This window comes from Euprymna scolopes, chromosome 23, assembly GCF_053919585.1.
Source record: "Euprymna scolopes isolate OS-2025 chromosome 23, ASM5391958v1, whole genome shotgun sequence".
Taxonomy (NCBI): Eukaryota; Metazoa; Mollusca; class Cephalopoda; order Sepiida; family Sepiolidae; genus Euprymna; species Euprymna scolopes.
The window spans coordinates 106662927-106687139 of NC_136504.1; the positions used below are offsets into that span (position 1 = coordinate 106662927).

Genomic DNA, 24213 nt, shown 5'->3' on the forward strand with positions numbered 1-24213 from the left:
AGATAGCGTGGAAGCTACCCTTGCTACTATGCAACTACGATGGACCAGGCACATTCCTAGAATGGAAGACAACCGAATTCCAAAGATGATCTTCTACGGGGAACTGGAAAATGGAACCCGCAAGGTAGGAGGTCAGAAGCTTTGTTACAAAGATGTAACAAAGCGGCACCTGAAGGCAATGAACATCAATGTCGAGAGTTGGGAGAAACAAGCCAAAGAAAGGAGTGGTTGGCGGAACAGTCTCAACAAAGGAAGCAAAGAAATAGAGAGAAAGATTGGAGAAGCCTTAGAGCTGAGACACTATAGACGACACAACCCCGGCACCCATATATGCAGTGACTGTGACCGGATGTTTCGCACGGAAAGAGGACTATGTCAACACTGAAGGATAAAGCACTGAGGCCCCGACTAGTCATCGTCAAGATTGACGGACTGTATGATGATGATGATGAATCAGGGTCATTCCTCCTTAGCATTAGGTAACATAGGTTGTCCGTAGGATCTGCCAAACGATTGTGAAGAAAGGAGCGCATGATCCCGTGACGTCAGACTTGTGTTAACTATACGAACTATGGAAAAGCAGAAGCGACTTAACGGGTTTTTAAAACCTTTGTTTATTTTCTTCAAACTGCAATCAATAATTAATCTGTGTTATAATTTTTGTTAGGTTTTAAGATTTACACAGTTTAACGATTAATAATATTATAAACATTTGTATATTAAATATGAAATACGGTTTTACTAAAATGTTCCTTTGGTTAATTACAGGTTTCCATACTTTTATTGAGTAAAAAGATACACACTAGATATGGTAGTGGTCTACAAAATGTTTATTATTTGTGCAATAATATTTTTCAATCGGTTTAATTTGGCAATAAAATAGCTGGTAAAAGTTTATATTATAACTTAATATTTAAAAAAAAAAATTAAAACACAATTAATTAAAAATCTATGTTGTAACGGAACATTTTTAAATAATGGAATTTTAATCATTTTAATCTTTTAAAAATTAATTAACTTTTTAGGAAGTTTCTTTTTCTTGGCAATTTAATTGATAATAGTATATATTGATTAGAAAAAACGCTATTAAAAAAAAATAATATATTTTTATAAATTTTTTAATTGCAACTTTAAGGTAAGTTTTTGCTCAATACGTGTATTTAAACTTTTAAAAAATAAATATTTTTTTTACTTATTTGAACTCGTAAGTTTCATAATAAATAGAAATTTCAATAGATTAACATGTATTTTATTCGAATTTCGAAAAAAATAAATGGAGGAGAGGAGCATACACTAAAAATATTTCCCCTCATATATTGTACGGAAACTGTCTTTTCCATATAATTTCATTGTAAAATGGATAAGTATCGAAAATTTCACGAAAATCTGACTATTAGTTGATTTTTGCTAGATTTATTAAACACGGGTATGTTTTTACGTTCGAAATGCTTACTACATGAGAACGTTATTTTAAAGCGTCAATTATGTAAACACGATTTTCGTCTCGCAATTTCATTATTTTCGTACGATAATTTTTTTTTTATTAATTCTTTGATTTAATTAATTTTTTGATTTAATTTATATATATATATATATATATATATATATATATATATATATATATATATATATATATATATATATATGATTAGTTTTTTTTTTTGAAAAAGAAATCCGGCAGAGTGTTCAATTAAAAGCAAAATCCGAAATGTAAGAGCGTATTTATATTTTGTGTACAGAAAGTTGTTAGACGAGACAAATCATTGGTACCGTCGGTTTCAAGCCCGATAATAAGGACCGTTTAAGGTATCCTTATCAAGCTCTCTTCAGTCAATATTCGCCAGATTTTTTTTTTTTTATTTCTGACGAATATTGGCTGAAGAGAGCTTGATAAGGATACCTTAAACGGTCCTTATTATCGGGCTTGAAACCGACGGTAGCAATGATTTGTCTCATTTAACAACTTTCTGTACACAAATATATATATATATATATATATATATATATATATATATGTATGTATGTATATATATGTATATATGTATATGTATATATATGTATATATATATGTATATATATATGTATATATGTATATATATGTATATATATATGCATATATGTATATATATGTATATATATATGTATATATGTATATATATGTATATATGTATATATATATGAATATATATATGTATATATGTATATATATGTATATATATGCATATATGTATATATATGTATATATGCATATATATATATGTATATATATGTATATGTATATATGTATATATATATGTATATATATATGTATATATATGTATGTATATATATATATGTATATATAAGTATGTATATATATGTATGTATATATATATGTATGTATATATATATGTATGTATATATATGTATGTATATATATGTATGTATATATATATATATATATATATATATATATATATATATATATATGAGAAATAAATATAATAAATTTATTTTTAAAAGTTATATGTTCGCATGAATAAAGAAACGTGTTTGTTTTACACCAAAAAAGGGATAGGCACAGCACACAAGTTAATCTAAACTATTATTTAAAACTAGCAGGACCTGTGGAAATTCCACAAGGAACTCATTCATATGTAATATATTGATGTTGGCAATCTGTAGATGTTCAGCGTAAATGGAGACCCTCTGATATTATTGTAGCTATTTTTTTAAACTGCAAAAGTATTTATTTAAGCTAGTAGGGACGCCCGGCGTAGCCAGGTTATAAAATACGTTTAATTATGATATTTTAATTCTTGCAGATTTCGTATATATTATTATAGATTTAATGTTTTATCGATTTTTATATGTGATAAAGTTGCGATTTCAAAAATAAAAAAATTATTTTGCCCTTTTTTTTAAATGGTACAAAAGTTATATTGATAATATTAACTTATAATAAAGTTACATCGTGTTACATATAGGGGAGGGGGTAATTCTGTGGTGAATTTTGGAGTTGCCTAGTAGTCCGAGGATTTAGCAAAGAAGCCAACAAACGAAAAAAAAAAAAAAAAAGAAAAAAAGAAAGGTTAAAAATTTAAATATATAAACGTTACCAAAAGCAAGATAAGTTACTTTTCTACTTACCTGGATAAGTTTTATGCGTTTCAAAGGGATTTAAAGCTTTTATTCAGTTCGAAAAACAAGCAGTGTCGAGCTGGTAAGTTACGTCGGCAATCAAGATGGCCGACGAAAACACGCCTTGTTCAAAGCAGAGTAAAACACGAGTTTGGTTTTAAATGTGTAGAGATGTGACACAAGGGCGGGAAAGTGAGATTTGAAACAAGCGCCTTAGAGATAGAAACAATTTAGCCGGACAAAAATTGCTTGTGCAGCTCCATCACATTCTTTTGGTGCCTCAGGCAATTAACAATAAACCGATCCCTTCTCTTGGCTGGCAAGGTAAATCACGAGAAGGCGGACCAAGAGGAAGCGATCTTAAAATTAAAGTGTTGTGTGTTTTAAAGGCATTTAAATCTTTTATTCAGTTCGAAAAACAAGCAATGTCAAACTGGTAAGTTAAATCGGCAATCAAGATGGCCGACGAAAACACGCCATCTTCAAAGCGTCAATAATGGTTCAAAAGTCCAGAATCAAACATAGATAGAAATTCACCCACCAAGTATTATGAAGTGTCACGGTGACATTTATTGCGGGGATTACTATCAGTATTTTGTCTCATTTTGGAGTTTTGAGCCATTATTGATGCTCCGAATACGGTGTGTTCTCGTCGGTCATCTTGATTGTTTAATTTACCCATTCGACACTGATTGTTTTCCAAACCGAATCATAGCTTTAAAATACGTTGCAAATTATATCCAGGTAAGTAGAAGATTAACTTATCTTGCCTTTGGTAACATTAATTCGTTATATAATTGAAATTTTTCAGAACTTTTTTCATTTAATGGCTTCTCTGTGAAATACTCGGTAGTCCCTATTTACTTACCTTCACACGAGGACAGAGTTAGACACAAGTTTGGTTTTTAATGTTGAGTATATCCAGCTACCACGAAAAAGGAGCACTTTAAATTAGAACAGAAATAAAAATTGTTTTAGTCTAGAAGGATTTCTCCTTCATTGACTGGGACAGAAAAAAATGAAAAAGGTAAATCCCGAGAAGGCGGACAAAGAGGAAGCGATCTTGAAATTAAAGGCTTAAGAGTGGATTATTAATTACAATGGCAGCCATATATTTTTGTTCTAAGTAGAATATTAGCGACGTTCAAAATCAACGGCCGATCTCGAAAATGTAAAAACATTTTAAACCCTCCCTTCGATTAAAAATTCATGAAAATTTTAAGAAATCAACAGGTTTTAATGAATTTTGTTAGTATTTATTAATTAACGAACATGGAATCTAATGAACCCATTACTATTTTTTTTTTCAATGGTGAAAACGTATTATTTTGTGTTTTACTTAAGTTATATTTGAAGTATTAAAACACTCTTTACTCAAGTCATATTTTGATTAATTTTTACTTAACTCATATTTTGAGTATTACAATAAAAACGCATGAATTTATTTTTTTCTTTTTATGATATTAGCAATAACAAGACACATACACACACATAGGCGGACCAGTGGTTTCATTGCATTGAATCAACCATTAGCGGTCGAATGACATCAATACAACTCATCAGTTGCTTTGAAAAGGCGAAAGAACGCGAAAGTAAGCAGAGAAAAACACCATTTAACGGGCTGTGTCGTTGCTGTTCACACATATATGTATAAATATAAAAAGTGAGAATGTGTGTGGGAGGAGGGCACTTCTCAAACTATATACTCAATAAATTTTTTATTTAAGGACTTAAAATTTTGTATATAGGGTATTAAGACACGTGGAAAACGTTTTATTCGGTTTTCATCTGAAAAAAAGGGCTGATAAACGGTCAAAATGGAAAGAATTGTTACGTGGGAGTTGTCGGATTTTTATCTGTTCCTCAACTGTTTCACGACTGCGCATATGCGAATTTGTTCACATTATCTTAAGAATAAGTAACTCAAAACTCAAAACTTTTTAAATATCTTGTCAAGCTGGGCTAACGGTAATCGTACTTGGTTTTAGTTTTTGGTTTCGATCTCAGCTCGAGTATTTTTTACTTACAAGAAGTGAACTGTGTAGAAAAAAAAAACCAACAACTCTCGCATGCACATGTCTCAGTTTACTTTCTGTTGTTTTCCTTCATTTTTTTTAAGTTGGTTGTTTTTTTTTTGTTTTTTTTTTTTGTGTTACGGCATATCAACCCTTTTCAGGTTATTTAATGCCGAATCCAGTGATTTGGAAGAAATTTTTTTTTTAATAGAATATATTTGTTTTTTTTTTTTTTTTCAAGTCGGTTTCTATTTAACGTATAGTTGGGGCCCTAATAGGTACTACCACTCCGTGTCAGAATAGACCTGGGAGCAATGGCAATTAAAGGGTGGCTCCACACTTCCCAAAGCCCATAAGCTGGATCCTCACCATCGGATATAGTTTAAGGTCATATCCAGGACCCATTTTTTTTTTAAAGAAATGTTAAGTCAGGTTTAATACAGGGCAACACCGGGTACATCTGCTAGTATATATATATATATATATATATATATATATATATAGAGAGAGAGAGAGAGAGAGAGGTCTCTAATTACTAGTAGCTAGCTGACCAAAACATGCTCATGACTGTCTAGCAATATATTACTGCTTATGTAAAAAAAAAGAGTATATATGTGGAATTGTCTTCCGTTTTCCTGCTTTCCAGCTGACTACAATATGGTTGTCTTCAAGTCTAACGTAAACAAGTTCTTCATCGCCTCCCGACACGCTATATATATATATATATATATATATATATATATATGTATATATATATATATATATATATATATATATATATATACATCACCACATTATCAAGGCCAAGAGGCCACTCAAGGATAAGGGTTAAAGAGTGTACAGTAGAAATTGGAAAATATAGTAATCATTAGTAATGAAAATTCGGTAAATTTGTTAACTTGTATGAGCCGTTCCATACAAGTTAACAAATTTACCGAATTTTCATTACTAATGATTACTATATTTTCCAATTTCTACTGTACACTCTTTAACCCTTATCCTTGAGTGGCCTCTTGGCCTTGATAATGTGGTTATGTATATATATATATATATATATATATATATATATATATATATATATATATATATATATATATATATATATATAGCGTGTCGGGAGGCGATGAAAAATAAATCAGATAAAGTGCTCGATCGCGAATGTGAGAGCTGAAAATACAAATATTTATTTAAAAACTATATATATATATATATATATATATATATATGTGTGTGTGTGTGTGTGTGTGTGTGTGTGTGTGTGTGTGTGTACGTGTGTATGTGTGTGTGTGTGTGTGTGTGTGTGTGTGTGTGTGTGTGTGTGTACATATACAAATATTTATTTCTAAACTATATATAGATATTTCAAAGGCTGCCCAGTTAAACGGTGTTTTTTTTCTCCGTTTGTTTACTTTTGCGTTGTTTCGCTTTTTCAAAGCCGCTGATGAGTTGTATTGACGCTGGTGAGTTGTATTTTTACCGCTAATGGTTGATTCAATACAATGAAACCACTGGTCCGCCTTTGAAATATGTATATGTAATTTTGAAATAAATAAATAAATATATATATATATATATATATATATATATATAGTTTTGAAATAAATATTTATATTTATATATGTGTGTATGCGTGTGTGTGTGTGTGCGCGCGTGTGTGTGTGTGTTTAGGTAAAATATGTTTTTTCAATTGTATTTGTGTTTGCGCATACCAATCCTTTTTGTTTAAAAGCTCAATGTGTGTTAAATCTAACCACAGAGCATATATAAAAGAATAACAGCATAATTACATTCCAAAATCCAAATATTTATTTTTCATGCAAAACAGTTCCTCCAGTATGTTAAAATTTCGGTACATTTTTTTACAGATCCGTTTTGTTATGACGAAAGAGACGGTTATTATTTGTTAATACCGTTTCTTTTCATGCATATACTCTTCAGAAAAATTAGAAATATGAACTTAAGATGTAATTGCGTCGTCGTCGTCGTCGTCGTCGTCGTCGTACACGCCGTTATATAAACAACGTCTCGTTCTCCGTATTATAAGTGTCTTCTCGTCCCCAAGTTGGTACCCCCACTATTTAACATTTAGTATGTGAATAAATAATTTAAAAAATAAATAAATAAATAAATAAATAAAAAGATAACGTATAAATAGATTAAAATTGTGTCAGCCTTACCTGATTGTGAGTGACCATTCTCTCTCCAGTGGGACCATTTTTATCCCCAAAACCTTCTAGCAGATTCCGGAAGCTCATATTACCGGAAAAACGGTCGTAAGGTAGCGCGTCATAGTTTGAAACCAACATTAGGTAATTAATATCTGTTTGATTCGGAAGGTATTGGTAATCGAAGTTTGCGCCGGGTCGTCGAATGATGTCACCAGAATCTACGAGAGGGTTACAACCAGTGCATCCTCCATCGGTGGGGACACAGCGCACTTTGAATTTGGAAAAGAACGAACTTTCATCCAGAGTTCCATCCGAGAGGTTACTGGTCTTCCCCATAAAATCGTTGGTGCAAACATCGCAGTTTTTTCCAGACAACGTCCAGTTCCAGTAAGGAAAAGAAAAATCGGGTTTTTTGAGGATGTTGGCTAATTCCATCTCCCAGAGCAGTAGATAGGCTCTATGCCATGAGCAGAAAGCGGGACCAGCATGAGCCAAATCTGGTATGTAGGTGAGGTTTTGACATTTTCCCAACGGTTTCACCAGCGTATGCCGGGAAACATAATAATGATAGTAAGCCAAATAGTTATAAATGGATACATTCACAAATTTCGGAGCAACTGATGGGTCAGCGTCTACCGTTGTGTCCAGCACGGCGTAATCACTGTCCGTTTGATCCAGGAGAAGGATGCCGCGCAGTAAATCTTGTTTCTCTGCGTTTGTCAGTTTCCGGTAGTCTTTCCGTATCCGGCGTAACTTCTTCGTACACTCTGGACCGGTAAATCCGAATGAGCAGTGTTGGCACATGTAACCGTCGTAGTTTCCTCGGCACTCACACGCCATCTTGAAAAAACGTGACGGCCAGTTGAAACGATCGTCGACTCTGTTTTCCAACGGAACCAAATCAACTTCATTCATCACGCTGATTCGGCGGCACATGCCACGCTGGGGACCGCCACAGTTTAATGTGTCTCCTGAAAGAAGAAGAAAAAACAATAGAAAAAGACATCAATTATGTTTTAGCAAAGTTTAATATATATATATATATATATATATATATATATATATATATATATATATATATATATATATATATGACTACAATTTGACATATATAATTTTAGTCATTCAATGAATTTTTAAAATTTAGGACGTGAAATGTTTACATTTCAAATCAAAAGATTTTTTTTTTATTCTATGTAAGACAAAGAATACATTTGAAATATTATAACTCCTTATCCTATAGGATTTCGATGTCTATCATCTCTTCAGAAGAGAAAACATTAGCAAATAGTTATAATGGTTTACTCCTTATTTGCTAACGTCAGTGAGACATGGAAAACCACAATTAAAAGTTGTTTTAGTATTTAAATGTCATAGAGTAAGGGATTTAGTTGCTCTATTGTGTATATCGGGCAATTCTGATTTAGGTGGGTTAGTACTTATAGAATATTATTGCCAGTAATATCTTGTAAAACTTATTATTACACGTTCCCATACCAGTTGATTGTTAGATAATTTTATTCTGAAGTGTATATATATATATATATATATATATATATATATATATATATATATACATACATACATACATACATATATATATATATATATATATATATATATATATATATATATATATATATATATATATATATCAGGCCACGAAAAATTAGACAATGGAAAATTGGATAAATTTGTTAAGATAGAAAAATTAGAAAATTATTGAATAGTTTCTTAACTCGAACAACTAGACTTTGGAATTCCCTTCCTGTTACCTGCTTCCCTGATTGTACTGATACGCAGGAGTTCAAATATAACGTGAACCGACATATTGTTAATCTTTCCTGGGCATGATCCCAAATAGTAGCCCCTTATGTCCAAGTGGCGATATGCATTGTTGGGGGGTGGGGGGTGAACGTCCGAGGGAAGGAACTCTTAGAGTAGAAAGCTTTCGGGCATTTATGGACCTCAACAGTGAAGGGGTGTGATTTTGTTGCTAAGCGGTTTTGTCGAGGATACGTACGTCGAGGGAGGGCACAAGTGCAACGAGTTCATCAGAGCACATTTCATTAAAATACATCTAAAATAAGCACAGGGATGCAACATTGCGGCGATGGGACAGCGGTTGAGGCTGAGAAGACAAAGTGGGATATATTAGATAGAGGATTCTTTTTTGAACCCTATCCAAGAAGGAGAGAGTGGTGGTAGTACATCAACCCAGATGTGGCAACAATACTCCATGCATTGGCGAATGGTGGATTTGTAGAGGTACAGGATTCTTTCAGGCGTGAGTAGTCTTGCAGCAGCCTTCGCAATGTCGTCAATGTATTTGTTCCAGTTCATATTCCCTATGAATGTTAAGCCGAGGAGTTTAAAGGAAGAATTCTCAGGGAGAGTGTTCTAGCTTCAAACTATATTTTCCTTTCTTTGTCGAAACATCTACAGGCGGTTTTTTTTTTTTTTTTTCAATAATCAGCCATCTGTGAAAGATTACGCAACTGGGCTGCTATCCATCAAATGGGATTAATCCCGTCAATTCAAATGAGATGTGCTTATCGTTTACAACCTAGAAGATACTAGTGCCGTACTAGGACAAAAAAGATTCCCGCAAAGGGACACCTCCCGTGCACGGACACACGAAGCCATACAACCATTCCCTTTCGGCCGTGAACTCTACCAAACGACGATAACGTTCCTGTTTACTTGCCTCCCCATGAGGGCAGAGTTAGACACAAGGTCGATTTTTAATGTGGGAAAAATCCAGCTCCCCCCCCCCAAAAAAAGGGGCACTCTGGATAGGAATAAAAATAAAAAATTTTCTCAGTCAATGAAAGATTTCTCCTCCACTGACCGAGAACAAAAATGCGAAGTGCAGCATTAGAACAGATACTACACTGCGATCTTAGTCCGAACCACGATAATGTTATAGAATGAGGAAACGTATTCTCTTGCATTTCGCATTAAAACCAACGTCATTGTATTATCAGCATCCAAAAAAACAACCCCCACTCAACTAAAATCTAATTTACTTTTGGAAATAGAGGTAAGAGGGAATCTTAAAAATGTAATATAATTATCAAATTATACTTACGCAGATAGCTCTATGAAAAGTCTTTATTACAGTTTGTGCCCATTTCCATTCTATGGGGGCCAGGCGCGAACGCAGACGCCACAATTTTACTATACCATCCCCATTTAAGTTAAAACATACTTATCAAAGTATTATTATGTACATCTATATCAAAAACACTTGTAAACGTTTTTTTTTTTTTTTAATTTTTAAATTTTTTATTTCCATACTTTGTGGACCAGGCGCGAACGCAGACCCCACAATTTTAATGAACCACCGTTCTGCCAGATCAAACATACCCACTCCTGTGTCTCGATACATCTATCAATATATGTGATCAGTGTTCTATAATAGTCAACCATATAAGAGCCTATTCGTGACCACACACACACACACACACACGCACGCACGCACGCACACACACAGACGTTCAGCTTTATATTATATATATATATATATATGTATATATATATATATATATATATATATATATAGATAGATAGAGAGACAGATAGATAGATAGATAGATTTGAAATTTATATATATATATCAAATTTATATATATATATTTTTAAGTATATATATATGTGTGTGTGTGCATGTGTGTGTGTGTGTGTGTTTGTGTGTGTGTGTGTGTGTGTGTGTGTGTGTGTGTGTGTGTGTGAATTTTAAATATTCACTTAATGATATTTAAAAAAAACTGCAATCCTATTTCTTATATAAAAAAAAGAAAATTATTTTAAAGAAAACGAACAAGGCCTTTGAAACAGAAAAGCAATTTTGGAAAAAGACAACGTCATTTAAAAAAAAAAAAAAATAAAGGATATTTGCCAACCGAAATGTCAATTTGAAATAGAAAAGAATAGACGAGGAATTGGAAAACAAAGTAAAGAAAAATGCAAGATTTAAAATAATTACTGAGATTAACATTTCATATATATATATGCTTTGATTTGACATACATATAAATCCTAAATCCTAAAAAAATCCATTGTAATCTTATTAAACACTACTTGTGCATAACCAATCGGAACGGCAGTTAAATTTAACTCGTGACGCACAGCTCGAATATTAGTCTGAGTTGCAATGAATAAGCTCTCTTGCTGCTCTCACTTATTGGTTTGCATCCTTATATCTTAGTCTTAATTATTTGTGTTTATATATATATATATATATATATATATATATATATATATATATATATATATATGGGTTTGTATTACTGTACACATAGATTCGAAAAAGTTGTCAAAAAACAAATATATAACAAATAAATGTTATCAAAGGCAAGATAAGTTACTTATATAATTCCGGTGGGAAAATATCCAAAATTTGAAAATAATTGAATTTCAACAAGGGTCGTTGATAATGCTCAATCATAAGAGAGCAAGTTATATATATTTTTTTATTTTTTATGTAAATACAGTCATATCTTGCTACGATGTGCACACTATTGCAATCATATTAGATATCATTAGGCAACGAGAAATTAAGGTACAAAAACTAAAAAGGTTCCACACCTTTTCAAATTTAGAGGGGGGGGTGAAGACAGTAGGGGAGAGAGGAATGGAAGCTGGGTGGACACGGTTGTCATGGTTTCCGACGGGGCGATAGTGAGGATACAATTTCAGGTCATTTAGAGGTGTTTCAGCTATTGACAAATTTAACTAAATTGAGTCAACTGGTCCGTCAATAAAAATTTGATATCTTTTAGCTCAATTTATTTATTTATTTATTTATTATTTATTTATTTATTATTTATTATTATTATTATTATTATTATTATTATTATTATTATTATTATTATTATTATTATTTCTTCTTATTTTTTTAATTTGTGTCTATTGTTTTGAAATTAACGTTGAACTTTTTTCTATTTTTATCAGATTGGATGTTTACTTTATTTAATATATGTTTTAATAGGTGGGAATGTTTAAGCTTATTAAATAGTAGTAATTTTTTTTTTTTTTTGTATTTTTGTTCTTTACGCGCGTATACATACATGTACATATGCACCCATATACATAAAAACGAGCAGAAATACTATAAGCCTATATGTGCGCAGACAGACATCTAAATGTACACAAATGTATGCGGAAAAAACTTTCCATTTCATCCTTTAATATATCCGAGGTAAGAGTTGCAAATTCTAAAACCTCCTCGAAGAGTTCTTTCGCGATTGAGGGGTAATAGCTTTCAATGTCGAATTGGATAAAGGAGCATTTCTCTTTGTTTTCAATGTTGGAGAACCATTTTATCGTTTAAGCCGTATTTATCCATAGGTTGAGTTTATATATTTTTTATTTTATTTGTTCATTTGTTCTTTCAAGAATTCTTTTACTGATTTTACCTATTTCTGATCTAGTCGTGGATTTTTTTTTTTTACACAGTGATCACCACTTATCAAGGCCCGGAGCCACTCAGGGATAAGAGTTATTGCAAGTACATTACGTTAGTGTGGAGATTTGATGAAGTGTTTACTTAAGGGGGCGGTTCATTAGGAATTTGCCTTGATAGAGTTCAAAATAGACTTCGTAGCCTCGTAGGAGATGTCTTTTTCTCTTCCTTGCAACCTCTATCTCACAGAAGAGATGTTGCGAGTTTGTCTCTGATGTATCGTTATTTTCATGGAAAGTGTTCGACTGAGCTTCAATCTATGGTCCCCCCTCGCAAAACTTTCACAAGAAACACTCGTCTAGCTGTAAACACTATCAATAATTTCCCCCACTCTTTATCTGTGCCTAAACCTAAACGTAGATTCCATGAACAAAACTTTTTTATTAGAACTGCACGCCTGTGGAATTGTCTTCCGTTTTCCTGCTTTCCGGCTGACTACAATATGGTTGTCTTCAAGTCTAACGTAAATAAGTTCTTGATGAGCCGTTCCATATAAGTTATCAAATTTAACAAATTTTCATTACTAATGATTATTATATTGTCCAATTTCTACTGTACACTCTTTAACCCTTATCCTTGAGTGGCCTCTTGGCCTTGATAATGAGTTGATACCTATGAAAAAAAAAAAAATGAAAAAGTCCAATGTGAACAAGTTCTAATTGAATCGTCCCCCTAAGTAATCCAAGTTACAAAATTCCCACTGTTTACTATGCTAAAATCACAATGACTAATGTATACCTATTAACCCTTATCCTCGAGTGGCCTCTGGGCCTTGATAAGTGGTGACACCCTTGTAAAAAAAAAAAAAAATTTGTTAACGTTGGACTTGAAGACATCCAAGTTGTAGTCCGGTGGGAAGCAGGCAGACGGAACAGAGTTCCACAGGCGTGCAGTTCTAAGAAAGAAGCTTTGTTCATGGAATCCGCGTTTTGATTTAGGCACAGATAAAGAGTGGGGGAAACTTTTGACAGTGGATTCAGCTAGACGGGTGTTTTTCATGAAAGATTGGCGAGGGGGGACCAGAGATTGGAGTTCAGACGAACACCTACCATGGAAATAACGATAAAACAAGGATAGGCTCGCAACGTCTCTTCTGTGGGAGAGAGGTTGCAGGGTAGAGAAAAGGGCATCCCCCACTAAGCCACGAAGTCTATTTTGTACTCTGTCAAGGCAGGATAGGCTGTTTTTAGCAGCTCCTGCTCAGATATGGCAACAGTATTCCATCCTTGGACGTACTTGAGTTTTTGTGGGAAGTTAGATTTATGATCTTTTAATAGTACATATGCTTCCTTTTCATGCAGCTTATTTACTCTTTTGCTAATATCTAGTTTGTCGGTTATTTTTTACTATCAAAGTTTATTTTCTGGATAATATCATGATTAATTTTTTTTATAATTAGTTGTGATGTTTTGTTTAAGTAATTTTTTATATTCAGGTTTTTCTAGTTTGTAAAAGTTGTCAGCTTTATCAGCTTTTACGAAAATGTCCTTGGATTTGGTAATTTTGATCAACGTAAATTTCGAACCAATAGACACAAATGAAAAAATAAGAAGAAAAAATAATAAATAAAAAAATAAAAAAATTGAGCTAAAAGACATCAAATTTTTATCGACGGACTAGTTGACCCAATTTAGTTAAATTTACCAGTAACTGAAACACCTCTAAATGACCTGAATTGGATCCTGACTATCGCCCCGTCGGTAACCTTGACAACCGTGTTCACTCAACTTCCATTCCTCTCTCCCCTACTGTCTTCATCCCCCTTCCTTACTGCTTTCCACAACCTTAAACTACCCTTTCAACTCTTTTTAATCCCCCCTTCTCTTAACAGAAACCAGATCTTCGGAATTAAGTTAAACCGATAAGAACTTTAATTTTTGCCCATCGCCACTCATGGCAAATTTTCTCTCCTCAAAATTTGAAAAGGTTTGAAACCTTTTTAGTTTATGTACCTTAATTTTCCTTGCCTGATGATATCTAATATGATTGAAACGGTCTGCACATCGTAGCAAGATATGACTGTATTTACATTAAAAATATATATATATATATGTATAAAAATTACTATATATATATATATATATATATATATATATATATATATACGTTTTATTTTTTATTACCGTATCTTTCTGCCATTTTTATTAATTACGTATATCTGCTCTACAACAGTATTGAGCACTTTCTTCAGGTTTTTATTAATTACCAGTTCTACTATATATATACATTGTTTTTACATAAGCAATAATATGTCGCTACACATTCATGAACATATTTCGGTCAGCAAGCTACTAGTAACTAGAGACCTCTTCAGACGATATAGCTTATACAAACCCTCCTCCTCTCTCTCTCTTCTTTCTCTCTCTCTCTCTATATATATACATATATATATACATATATATGATCATATTCTCATATATATATATATATATATATATATATATATATATATATATATATATATATATATATATATGCGCGCGTGTGTGTGTGTGTGGCGCTTCTACAGAATTGGGACGATAAATGGAATTTTCAGATAAAATAAATGATTTCAACTGAATTTTTTTTTTGTCAATTCTAATAAATTACAATGGTAGCTTCCAAATCAATTCAGGTAAATTTATTATGTAGTATGGCTGACATATATTCAATGTAGCTGCCTTCAGCTCAATCACCGTCTCGATATTGGTCCAGAACTGGGAGCATGCCTTTTCCACGAGCATCGGCGAATGGCGGCAATCAAGCTGGCTTTGGTGTTGTGGGAGGTCATTTTGGTGATGTTCTCGACGCATGACCGAACGAAATAGTCCAGCAGGTTTAGGTTGGGGAGGGGGGGAGTGAGAGAAGTGTACAAATTCGTAGCACTCCTTCTGAAGCCAAGTCTGTGTTTTTTTGGACTTGTGGGTCAGCGCTGAATTCTGCTGATATATCTAGGGTCTGCCAGCGGCCAGCTGATTGTAGTAGGGGATCACCACACTCTTCAGCACATCTAAGTACACTTTGGTGTTGACTTTCAAGCCGACTTCGAAGATGTGAGGTGGCACGATGTGGTCCTAACTTGAAACTACACCAAAGCTCATAACTGTGGCTGGCTGGGTACCTCCCTGTTATTCGTGGCAATTCAACGATGCATTTGAGGGCGCTGGCAATGGTCCTGTAGTCATAACTTGTATCGGTAGAGAGGATGAGTCGTACAGCGGCACATCTCCGATCTTGCTTGTTGAACATTGTTTCACTTTCAGACATGATAGAAGGCGCCTTTCGCTCTTGGTATTTGTACACATCTGGCCAACAAAAAACAAAACAAAAAACAAAACAAAAAAAAACTGGTTTTCATCAAACGGAAACGAAATCATGTCATCTTTTTTTAGTGCGATAATTTCATAGTTTCACCCTGTATGCGTATATTTTCGCAAACGTAAAAATACACTTGTGAAGTTTTTTTTTTTCAGCAAATTTTTTATCCCAACCAAACGTAATTATGTGTTTAGAATTAATTGCTACTAAGAATTATAATTGAAATAGTAATAAACTTGATTATAATAGTCAAGCGAACTTAATTATGTACTGTTTCAATTCAAATCAATAAATTATTTAATAAAAATGCTAAGGTCAATCGTTTTTTTTTTAGTTTAGTTTCGTATTTGCAAACATGTATAATATTTTCTAATTATTGACGTTATTTTAATAAGTATGCATAAATAAATTAGAATTAATAAATTTACTGATTATTAAATAGAACATTTTGATTGAATATTCATAAATTAATAGGGAATGTAAGTACGTATAGTTGGGTCTAGGAACTTTATTTTTAAAATTCAAAATGGCGTAATTGAAATATATTAAAGGTATTTGCAGCTTCTCTTCCAATTTTCGGATTTTAATCATGTCAAATCACATTTCCTTTTAATGGATTGATTGTTGCTATTTCTTCTGATGAGTTAAGGGCATAATTGATTCACTGATTGATATAATAATTAAGTGATTGATTTGCGCTATGAAACAGATACTGTCAAGAATTATATAAGTCAACTGAATTAAAAGAATAAATAATAAGATGGTCAACATCATGAATTTTGTTTTTGTCATTTATTCACTATATATATATTATATATTTATTTATTATTTTTAAAAACAGTAATCTACGGACAGGCGTGTTTCGGAGCCCTGCTCCTCTTCAGCGTAGCTTGACTGTTGGTAGGATTCGAACCTTGGACCTTATGTATTTCAGTCCAGCGCCCTAATCCACTGCGCTATGTTGACATAGACAACTAACTGCTTCGTTTTTTATCGTTTATCTGTTTAAGCGGTTTTTGTTTTGATTTTTTAAACGAGAGTAATGTTTATGTCTCCGCCTCGGAGAACTGGCGTTTTTCTTAGAAAGTCGCCCAATTTTATTTGAACGTATTATTTATTTATTTATTTATTATTTTTAAAAACAGTAATCTACATAATATATATATATATATATATATATATATATATATATATATATATATATATATATGAACAAATGATTAATAAAACATGTAAAAAGACATCGTGAAAAAGAGTTAAAAACATATTTAATTTTAAAAAAGGAAGCACAAGATAAGTGGATAGTCCTTAATCCGCGGAGTTTCGAAGAAATACTCTCCTTCTTATCAGAGGGCAGGAATTAGCAAAATGCAGGATCGGATTTTACATATAAAAGTATTTAATGAAACTACAAGTAAGTCACAGATCTTACTTGGTTAAAAAAAGGGTGAGGTAAGGGGAATAGGAGGTAAAAGAAAAATGATAAAAAGATTTCACATGAATGGATAGTCCGGTGAAGGGTAAAAAATCCAAGAATGGTAAAATCCAAAACGGTCGAGTTTAAAATTTCCAATCCAATTGTTACATGATAAGGGCTGTCCCCTTTTCATGTAAGTATAAAAATAGAGAGATTTAGTTAAAATTAAAATAAAATGAGAGAAAGCAGAAATCGAACCTTGGATATAAGTTTTAAAGAACAATAGGTTTAAATGGAATGTCCAGTAAATTGTTAATTCTGATGAAATAAATAATAAATAAACTATTCAATTGTTAGAAAGAATGTGGATAATAAAATATGGGTTAAATGAATTAGATATGTAGGTTGAATTCCTTTGTAAAAACATCAAAGAAAAAATAGGTTATTGGGAAATCATAATGTCGGAAACGTGCAAAGTCGCGCATGTTGAAACACGTGAATTTTGCTCACGTGGCCAGACATGCATGGATGTCTCAATATAGGAAGTGAGAGTTAGTTAGTTAGAGACATTCAGTGAGAAACTCAGAGAGAGTCTGGAGTTTGAAATTCGAACGTCGAGAAGCGAGACGATCACTTTGAAACTAAAATGTGAAGCTTTGAATTCTTGATGAGAAAACCACGGTCGGTCGTGAAGAAATAAACCCATCATGTGTTTTGATAAAGCTCGTCTTTGTGATTCTTACAAAAAGGTAAAGTGAATTGTTATTATATGTCTGTGTTATAAAATGTCGTGACATACACATCTCATATCCACAATGTGAATCTACATCTCATATCTACACTAAGACTGTCTGAACACTATCTCCTCACTCTAAGAGCTTCACATAGCAACACATCTATTAACCTAAGAATGAACATATTTTTAATATATATGAATCGTCATAACACGAACACGGAACGAACAATCTCTCTCACAACATCCCTCTCTAGAACTCTCTCAACAGCATCACTTGTAATAAGACTCTCTCTCTCTCAACGACAAACATTCTAATAAGACTCTGCTAAGACTGTGCGTGTAATAAGACTCTTTCTAAGCATCACTTATAATAAGACTCTCTATATGAAACCCCTATATAACACAATGGGTAAATTCCAAATGGTCCAAAATGATCCAAAAGGCAGAGTTCCTATATATATATATATATATATATATATATATATATATATATATATATATATATATATATATATATGAGAACTATAGGAATGGGAAAAGAAGTTACAAAAACTATACATTGATAAATATAGATTGGTTCATTTATTCAATAAGGGTATACAAAAAATTAGTTGGGGGATAGAAGGGACTCTTTATGCCAAGGCATTTCGAAGCCTAATGCTTAGCGTACTCGATGTATTCAACTAGAGTATTTTATTTTTACTTACAAAAAGTGAACTCATTTATTAGAATTCATTATTGAGATGAGTATTATTAATTTTATTTATTGCGGACTATTATCCCCATCTTTTTAGTTGTTGTATCACAACGTTTCGGCCAATTATTCCTCAGGCCTTCGTCATGTGGAAACCGCGACGGGATAGGAACTCCGAATCTCCTAACTGCATCCACACCAATTACTGCCTTCCATAGTTGTTGTCGACTGAACCTATCGACCGTAGACCACGAAAACTATGGAAGGCAGTAATTGCTGTGAATGCAGTTAGGAGATCGGAGTTCCTATCCCGTCACGGTTACCACCCGACGGAGGTCAGAGGAATAGTTGGCCGAAACGTCGTGAAACATTAAAAGATGAAGATAATAGTCTGCAATGAATAAATAAATCCACTTTACATTATATTTCTTAATAGAATATTAAAAACAATTCTATTACTACAATAGCTTTCGTTAAAATTAAAAATTTAAATCTAATTACTAAAACCGATTTTCTTTAATGTAATATGCAAATGAGATAACCTGTTCAATGTTGATTGCTCTTGAATAAAAAAAATCATGCAGCAATACAAATATATGAGAGTCCATTTTCAGTATTAAAATCTATTTGTGAAACCTTGAAGACGCTAATCTTAATATCGTTTAAAAAATCAACAACCAAAAACAATGTAAATATATATAAACGATAAAAACTAAACAGTAAAATCGTCTATGACACCATAGCGTAATGGATAAGACGTTGGACTGAAATACATAAGGTCCAGGGTTCGAGTCCTAATAACAGTTAAGCTATGCTGACGAGGGGTAGGGACCCGAAACATGCATGTACGTAGATTACTGTTTTAAAAATAAATAAATAAAAATATGTCCAAAATAAAAAATGGGCAATTTCTAAAAGAAAAAAAATCCGATCTTCAAGGTGAAGACGCTAATCTTTATATCGTTTAAAAAATTAACAACAAAAACTATATATATATATATATATATATATATATATATATATATATATATATATATATATATATGCATACACAGACACGTATATATTTTCATACGCAGTAAACAAGGTAAAGTTAGGGCAAATAAGTAATAATAAATAAGTAAATAAGTAAATACATGGGTGTAGTTAATAATGCGGGGTTAGATAAACGCATCGTTAAGTTCACATATATACGGGGTGGGCCTCTAACATGGTGCTTTAGGCATATATATATATATATATATATATATACACACACGCACAGACATGTATATATTTATACCAAGTAAATAAAGTAAAGTTAGGATAAATAAATAATAATAAATAAGTAATCAATAGACGCATCGTTAATTTCACATATATATGGGGTGGGCTCCTAAGATGGTGCTTTGGGCAGTGGTTACGTTTAACTTTATTTGATACAAGCACATGCATATAAACATATATATATATACATACATACGTTCAGCCATGCATACCCGTAGCTACACACTCATATGTAGGTATTAATGAATGAATGTATTTGCTCATAGGTCGTGTGTATATGCATGGGTGGGTATTCGTATATCTATGTATATGTGCACATGTATGTGTTTGCATACATCTGACTCTATCTATCTATCTATCTATCTATCTATCTATATATACATATATATATATATATATATATATATATATATATATCTTTATGTGTGTGTGTGTCTGTGTATTAATCTATTATTCATTTCTTGTACATATCTATTATTTATTCATATATAAAAGGTTCAATTAAAAACTCAATGTTCTTTAATTGCATATTTGTAAACTATCGGTTATTTTGAGTTCAGCATGGTTTGAGAATTCATCATAATGAGACTGACAACTGAGCAACGTTAGCAAATTACAAATGACATAATCAATCAATAGTCAGCTGGAAAATAGCCCCACGGTAATGTGTTCACAGACGGACAGTTCTAGGAAAGAAAGTCATCTGATTGAATTTTTGTTTAGTTTTACGCACAGATGAACAGGGATAGAAATTGCTGACGGTTGTTGTAGCTTAACGAATATTTGTTGCGAATGTTTTACAGGGAGGGACCATAGATTGAAGCTCAGTCGAGCACCTACCATAAAGTAACGAGAGAGCAGAGATAGACTCGTAACGTCTTTTTTTAGAAGAAAGAGGAAGTATGGGAGGAGGCAAAAAGGTCCTCGCTCACTAGATTTCGAAGACGGTTTTGTATCCTGTCAATACGGGAAAGGGTACTCTTAGTCATCACTTATCAAGGCTCAGAAGCCACTCTAGGATAAGGGTTAAACGTTAGGTAGTTGGTGAAACAACATGATCAGTAATGGTGGAACCTGTTCACAGATTTTAAAATGATAATGCTGTAGTCAAATGGGAAGCAACCCCACAGTATTATATTTCACAGACGGATAGTTCTAGGAAAGAAACTCTGCTCATGGAAGTTTCGTTTAATTTTATGCACAAATAGAGAATAGTGATGAAAACTGTTGTCGCTAGACGAGTATTTGTTGCGAGAGGTTTATAGATTAGAGCTCAGTCGAGCAACTACCATAAACGTAATGAGACAAACTCGCAACATCTCTTCTGCAAGAAAGAGGACATAGGGAGACAAAAAGATCCTCGCTCACTAGATGTTGAAGACGGTTTTGTATCCTGTCAATACAGGAAAGGGTACTCTTAGGAGCTACACATCAGATGTGACAACAGTACTTCATATTAGAACGTATTTGACTCTTGTATAGATAGAGGATTGCTCTGGTCAATAATGTCCGTGTGCTATGAGTTATCTGCCCCTCATACTCCACCTTTTTTTAATTGATTTAATACTTTTCCATCTCCATTGAATAAAACACAATTAAACTAAATATAGCCGACATTACGACTCCTTACGCTTGGCAGGTGTGTTATAAGATTTCGAAGACGATTTTGTATCCTGGCAAGGCAGGAAAGGATATTCTTAGCAGCTCCTCCCCAGATGTGGTAGCAGTACTCGATCTTAAGACATATTCAGCTCTTGTATTAATGGAGAATTTTGTCGGGAGTGATATTTTCTGGAGCGGTAGAATGATGCAAACATTTCCCCAGCAATTTTAGGAACGGATCTGATGTAAATCTTCCATTTCAGGTCAAGAGTGAAGGTCAGTCCCAGTAGTTTGACAGAATATGGTGCTTCTTTAAGACGAGAACTGTTCACTTAATTTGGGGCTCAAGTGGGGATTAGAGCGCAGGCGACGAAAAGATAGAAGTTGGTTTTTGAAGCATTACAGGTAATTAGATATTTTTCCCCCTATTATATCACAAGCTCAAGGTTAGGAGGAGAATCAGAAGGATCCCGGTATTTGCTAACCTTTGAAATTTTCCCATAAATGGTAATGCCGTCAGCATAAATACCTACAAATGATCGAAGAATATGGTGGGTGAATGTCATTATGTCGAAATAAAATGATATACGAGGTGCCTTCAATAAGTTTCTAGGCTTTATTTTCCTACATTTAAAATTGTCGTAGATTCTTGAAAATTCAGTATATTATTGCTATACATCGTATGAGATTACTGGTCAATTTTTATGATTTACGGTTTAAATGAACAGCTACAGCAGGAATTGGAATACATTCAACTAAAGCCTGATTCTCACAACTGCTGAATTTCAAAAATGAAATCTGGACGCGAGGACACTTTAGAAGAACGATATGCATAAACATTCTATTTGAAACTTGGAAAAATGTCACAGAAACGTATGGAATGCTCCAGACTGCTTTTGGACCATCTTGCATGAATCGAGCATCAGCTTTGGAGTGGCATAAGAGATTCAAGCAGGCATGGAGTCTGTAAATGACGATGAGAGGTGTGGGAAGAGTAAGGAAGTCAGAACAGCAGAGTTGCTTGATCAAATAAAGAATTTCATGGATAAGGACCGTCATGCGCCAATAGAGACAATAATTGCACATATTGATGTAAGTGTAGTAACTGTTCACACAATTATTCACAAGTAACTAAAGATGCGGAAGATTTTCGCGAAGCTTTTCCCAAGAGTACCCCATTCCTTGCCGCGGTCTATTTGACCAAGATGGGCATCAAGACAGTTTCTCACCCTTCTTATAGTCCAGACCCTGCTCCCGTGACTTTTGGTCCTCCCCTAAGTTCAAGGAAAACCTTAGAGGCGAACATTATGAAACAACTGAAGAGGACTTCCCTGGGGCTTTCCATGAGTTCCTGGCAAGGTAGAACAAGTGTATTGCAGCCAAAGGAGATTACTTCGAAGAGGACTAGAGTTTAATATTTGTACTATCAAAAAAATTGCCCATACGAAAAAAAGTCTGCAAACTTATTGAAGGCCCCTCGTAGTTGCTTATGACGGCCATAGTATATGTGTATCTTTTTTGTGGAATGTACGGAACTATATGATTGCAGTCAAGTGAAAATCAACCAGCTTTTAACTAATCGTCGGCATGACACCTGCAAATCTTTTTTAAGTCATCGGATCAAACGATTGGCTTTTACGATTTACTTCCTATTTTTAACATTTGATTGGGTTTTTCCGTTTATTTTCTAATGAATTCAACTCATCGTGTATTGGCATTTACATAAACATACATTTGTAAGGTCACAGTTTTTAATCTCTGGTCCCCCCTCGCCAATCTTTCACGAAAAACACCTGTCTAGCTGAATCCACTGTGAAAAATTTCCCCCACTCTATATCTGTGCCTAAATCAAAACGCAGATTCCATGAACAAAGCTTCTTTCTTAGAATTGCACGCGTGTGGAACTCTGTTCCGTCTGCCTGCTTCCCTCCGGACCACAACTTGGTTGTCTTCAAGTCCAATGTTAACAGATTCCTAATGAACCGCCCCCTTAAGTAAACATTTCAGCAAATCTCCTCACTAACGTAATGTACTTGCAATAACCCTTATCCCTGAGTGGCTTCCGGGCCTTGATAAGTGGTGATCACTGTGTAAAAAAGAAAAAAAAAACATGCTCTTATCAATATATATACATATATATATATATATATATATATATATATATATATATATATATATATATATATATATTAGCAGTTCAGCCCGGCTTTGCTCGGGCCCTATGTACTCTTCATAACTTTATGTGCATATGTATATATATATATATATATATTAAAAAGTTTGACTCATGTCCAGGTAACCCACATCTAAAATTTCAAGTGTTTAGACCCAGAGTTGGCGAAGGAGTTTGGTAGAGTCTGCAAAGGTCAACTCTGTAAACTTTGACCTCTTCGCAGCCAAATTTTCGGCCAAAAACTGATTTAAATACTTG

At 33.2% G+C, this 24213-nt stretch overlaps 1 protein-coding gene across 1 annotated transcript in view; it reads right to left on the reverse strand.

Moving 5' to 3' along the window:
- Positions 1-24213, reverse strand: part of LOC145246122 (tyrosinase-like) — an 80666-nt gene that overhangs the window by 26751 nt on the left and 29702 nt on the right. Inside the window, exon 2 of the mRNA XM_080107970.1 lies at positions 7313-8274. Within this exon, the coding sequence (XP_079964096.1) occupies positions 7313-8274 (962 nt within the window). The remainder of the gene's footprint in view (positions 1-7312; positions 8275-24213) is intronic.